Genomic DNA, 5238 nt, shown 5'->3' on the forward strand with positions numbered 1-5238 from the left:
GCAGGAAGCCTTGATGACCTGAGTCTCCTGTGTGAGCATGAAATTCTGTAGAGCACCCTACACAGGCCAGTTGAAAAGGGCTTAACACAGCAGTTCCCAAACTAAGGCTGCACTTTGGAAAGCTGATGCCAGGCCGCATACCAGCCCAGTTAAAGCAGAATCCCTGGGTGGATCCAGGTATCTATATATATATATATTTTAGTGTCCTAGGGGATTATAATGTCCTGTGTTGAAAATATGTAACTCAGAAACTTAAACCATTGCCAATCCAGGTTTTAAACACCTCTCACTGTTGAGGTAGCACCTAAGGGGTTAGTCATGCAGACTTCCTATTATGCCCAGCTGCAGACCTATCTAGTTTCATACCACTCGCTACTGTGAGTAGGAGGTGGGCAGAGCTGTATCCAGCACCCCTGAATGGGTTCCCCTGGAAGAGTGGGATTCAGTCAGAAAGTCCAGGTACCCAGCTGCTTCACTGCCACCTGCAGCTACTGCAGATGCTGTGTGTCAGGCTGAACCCTAAACCCTCACATCTGCTATAGCTGTTCTGGAGACTCACCCCCAAAACACACACACACACACACACACACATACACACACGGATTAGGGAAAGTGTCACCCAGCTGCAAGGCATGAAGACCCCTGCACACCTCCCCACTCGCCCTCCCACCTCTCCTGAGGGACCCACCATGGAAAGACCCTGTGGAGGGTTGCAGACCTCAGACTTCTGGGATGAAGGTTCACACAAACATCTGAGGGACACAGGCTGAGAGTGAGGGGCCTTGGGCATGGATGACAAAGCAGAGACAGTGAGAGACCACGTGAGAGATGGTTGCACCATAGGTGCCCAGAGACAGAGGGAGACTCAGCAAAGCAGTGGCCCAGCAGCACCCACCCAAGGCAGGCCCAGCAGAGGATGAGGCAGCCTGGGGGTAGGCCGGAGAGGGGACATGGGAGTGGATGAGGAGCACAGCTGCTTCTGAGGACGTGGTAGGATTTAGAGGCTGTGTGCCCAATGACCTGCACTGGCGGAGGGACAGCCCTTTCCCCTGCCTACCCCTAGTTGTTTACCTACCCCCATGCCACCCCCACCACCATCTCCCCACACCCCCCGAGTCCCTCTCCCTTCCCAGATCCCATGCCTGGTTCTCCCAGGAAGTGCTGAGCAGAGGGGAGGGAAGCCTCGTTGTTCAGCCCCAGGGTGGGGAGGCAGTAGGCACAGCTGCTACCTTCAGCTCCTGCTCTGGCTTCCCCAGGGGCTGGCTCTGACTGGCTGATCCCCCACTGCCTCCCCCACCATAAGGCAGAGCGTCTGTCCTGCTGTTGCCAGCTGAAGTGCCATGTCCTCCTGGCTCCCTGCCAAGCACTCTGCCGGCCCTGAGGGTCCTGTCAATCACAGGCCTGTGGAATCCTGGCCTTCCCAGCTGGCCCTGGCTGCAGCCAGATTCTCTGATCTTCTGATCTGAATGGAGATGCCTGGACAGGGGCTGCAGGAAACTAAAGCCCAATGCCTACTCCCACTGTGGAAGGGGCCAAAATCAGGCAATCATCATCAGTGCTTGACCTGGGCCCTGGGGTCTCTCTTGGATGCCAGGTATGCTGTTAGGAACAGGGGCCTAGGGTTGGTGACCTGAGGACAGGGGCTCTAGAACATACCAGGGAATCTTTCTGGGGGGAAGGCAGAAAAGTTAGGGGCTGAACCCTCCTCCATGAGTCTAATCTCCAAAGAGCAAGTGTGTGGTCAGTAAAGGTCTTTATTGGAAGAGAGATCCAGCCTCCTTGGCTCTGTCAGCGCCCTAGGTCATGAGGATTTCGATGTCAAGCTCCAGCCGGCTGGCTCTGACCTCATAGTGGCCCCGGATCAGGCCTCGGGTTTGGCTGGCATGCCAGCGCCAGTGAGACTGGATGATGCAGGCTGCTTGGCGTGCCTGGAGGAACCGCCTGCGGGCCTGCCACATTCGAACCTGTGCCTGCACCTTCACCACTGCCCACTCCTGGCAGGTATAGAGTCTTAGTGCCAGGCGCCGTCTTTGCTCCAACATCTTGGCCTGCATCGACCTCCACCAGCACTGGATGACCCAGGCTCTGAGTGCTGCATGCAGTAACGTCCGGCGCACCATGTTGCCACGCCACCATGACTGAATCTTTATGGCTGTCTTCTCTAACTGATTGGGGGGAAGGAAAAACAGGGAGAGGCTCAATGGGGGACCCTCCCCTCCTGTTCCTATCCCCACCTCTGATCTTGGGAGGAAAGAAGGCCTGGCCCAGGTGCCCCTGACTTCTTGTTTCTAGGGCCCATCCATCTTGTTTCCAATTCCCCTCCCGCCTTTAGACACTGTTCATTACCCATCAGGCAAGTCCCTCCTGCAAGGGCCTTACTCACATTTTGCGTGTCCATGGCCTTGGTCCTTAGGGTCCACTTATCTATTATTTAGGCCACCCTAGTCTTTAGCCCCACCCTCAACTGTTAGTCACACCTCCATCATTGGACTCCGCCCACCTGTACACCAGACTCCACCTCATTAGATCCTGTCTGCGCACATTTTAACCACATCTCTCTCTCCTCTTCTCTTGCTTGCATCTCTTTTGCTTTATTGATTCCCACCACTGTGGGAGCGTACCATTATCTCTTGACTTCAGTTAATTTCCCAGCCCCAGTGGCATTCCTATTCCTCCTGATGACAGTGAAGAGCCATGCAGCTTACCTACAAGTAAGGAGTTTTACTTTAAGCCTACTCATAGCCAGAATAGATTTCCTGAAGCTTAAGTGTCAGGGCACCTGTCCGGGCCCGAGGAACGTGTTTACAGAGCTGTATATTTTGGGGTAAAATCTGTGAAAGCAAGATATTTCAGCGGCAATTGGAGAGGACCTCTGTTTCTCTTCCCTCTTACTCCCTCTGTCACTCACCTCCTGTCGAGTGGTGTGGAATGGCAGCCTCTTTTGCAATGAGACTAAGGAAACTCTGAGTTGAGATAGACTCAGTTTAACAGCATAGATTTATGTGGTTCGCAGTCACCCTTGGGAACACATAAATCCTTGCTAGCCATTCTGCTGTTGCTGTGTTCATTCACCTTGCTCATAGCGTGAAGATGCAGGAACAGAAGCGCTGCTATCCTGATAAGAATGTGTCTTCCAGTGCTGGCACCAAAAGTATCTGGGCAGGGGAGGAAAAGTAAGTGTGAAAAATATGGAACCAGAAGCCAGTCTGTAGAAAATTCTTCCTGTTATTAGATGTGTAAAACTGTAGGTGGAAGATTCAAGTCTCATTGATGCCTGATTAAAATTGAAGTTCTCTCTTGTCAGGAATATACTTGACAATGCAATGATACAATTTTAAATATTTCATGCTTATTTCTTTTCTTGGTGGGAATTTCGTGAAATTCCAGCTACTGTAAACAATGTGGAAGTCAGTGTGAAAAATCACATGCTTTATGCATACCAAATGTCAATCAAAAGAATGTTTCTGTAGACAATGTGGTTGTAAAATCATCCTATGAAGAAACATTAAAAGGTTATGCAGCTGAAATGTAGAAAAATATAGAGGTGGGGCAGTTAATTCATATAAATATTATGTTATGTTTGATGTGTTTATCAACTTAAAAAATGTGTAATTTGTTGTAATTTCTTTTCTCATTTTAAATAAATGCTAATTTGACATCTGTAATTTTGTGTGCTTTTCTTAAAAAGTAGGCTTTCTAAATCATATGTTTTAGGTGCCACAAAACCTGGATCTATCCTGCTTCACTGTAAGAATGCAGTTGTGCAAGCAGATCTCCTGGGAGCTCACAAAAAGCTGTGCTTCTAGGATTCAGAATTAGCACTGGAACTGCACGCTCAGGTGATTCAGAGATGCTGGGAGTCCTTTGAGATCTGGGAGGCCATTTTGGCTCTGGCTTTAGCATGCATTTCATTATCCATTTTCCTGCAAGAAAGGTTTGCTGGGTGCCCACGGCTTGTAGGGCCACACACTGTCCATGGCTTCTGTTTATATGTTTTTGAGGATCCTGCTGCCTCATATCATTGCTATGGCACTGCTCATCTGGGTGTCTTACGGGTTCTGGCCCCACTGTGAACCAAGCAACCTTGGTAAACCAAGCATGTTTAAAGTCCTCAAAATAGTGGATCCTATTGCTTCCCTTAATGATTGCCAATCTGGGTGAGCAAAGTGCTGGAACCAGCCATCTCAAGGGCCTTCACTTTGTCAGTCCCGGCGTCAGGCATCCACCCCTACAGAAGGGATCACTTAGTGGCCAGTGTTCTGGGGGCTCAGCCCATCCAGGCCAGGTTGCCATGGTCAAGATGCCACACTCCACCATTTCTCCCCTATTTTGGCCTGGTTGGGAGTTGCCATAATACCGTAACTTTGCTATCTTCTTGGCTGTCCCTGGAAAATCCTGCCAGAGTTCACAGTTTTGCAGTTGAAAGTGGCAGCAGATGGGGGTGGGGGTAAGACAAACGCTCTGAGTCTTACTAAGTTTTCACAGAGCATGGTCCTCGGTCTCTATTTCCTCACTACTTCTTCTCCAGCTTCCTGTTCTTTTCTTCTTGCTTGATATATATTTCTTCTGATTATAAATGTAGTACATGTCTGTTGCCAAAATTTCAATATGCAGACACATATAAGGTGGAAAGGGAATTTCCCATGAAATTTTTCCCCAGAGCTACTTTCAGACTTTATACCATGTATATACTGATGTAAATTTTCTAATAAAATAACTTACTTTTAATTAAACATGTAAAATATATTCTTGTAAAAATTTGTGCATTTCAAAATTTACCTTGGCGATCAATGTTTCCTCCTCTGCATTATTACTGGTTCCAGTTTGGAGGGTATCCTGGACAACTAGCTACGCGTTTATCTTTCTTGTTTTTAACTATGCATTTATAAACACACTACATCCATATACCTAAAAAATACATAATACTGTTTTTAATGTGTTTCTGTGTATCTTTTTTAATTAAAGTAATCATGTAACATAACATTGATCATTTTAACCATTTTAAAATTACAGCTTCTAATTTTATCTAATTTCAAAAAGAAACCCTGTACCCATTAAGTAGTCATTCCCCATTACTTTTTCCCACCCTAGTCCCTGGCAGTCACTAATCTGCTTTTAGCCTCCATGGATTTGCCTATAAAAGACATTTCATGTAAATGGAATCATACAATATAGGGCCTTTTGTGTCTGGCTTCCTTCACTAGGCCTAACGTTTTCAAGGGTAATCCATGTTGTACC

At 47.7% G+C, this 5238-nt stretch overlaps 1 protein-coding gene across 2 annotated transcripts; it reads right to left on the reverse strand.

Annotated features, from left to right (window-relative positions):
• Window positions 1-1738: 1738 nt before the first annotated feature.
• Window positions 1739-2413, reverse strand: IQCF6 (IQ motif containing F6). 2 transcript variants are annotated; one of them, XM_050781027.1, is made up of 2 exons: window positions 2384-2413; window positions 1739-2161 (listed from the first exon to the last, which is right to left on the reverse strand). In XM_050781027.1, the coding sequence occupies exon 2, from the start codon at window positions 2118-2120 to the stop codon at window positions 1797-1799; it is 324 nt and encodes a 107-aa protein (XP_050636984.1). In that variant the 5' UTR covers window positions 2121-2161; window positions 2384-2413; the 3' UTR covers window positions 1739-1796. The 2 variants fall into 2 exon arrangements, with proteins under 2 accessions (XP_050636984.1, XP_050636983.1); XM_050781026.1 differs by having other exon boundaries at window positions 1739-2165.
• Between the last annotated feature and the right edge of the window lie 2825 nt (window positions 2414-5238).

Source organism: Macaca thibetana, chromosome 2, assembly GCF_024542745.1.
Source record: "Macaca thibetana thibetana isolate TM-01 chromosome 2, ASM2454274v1, whole genome shotgun sequence".
Lineage (NCBI taxonomy): Eukaryota > Metazoa > Chordata > Mammalia > Primates > Cercopithecidae > Macaca > Macaca thibetana.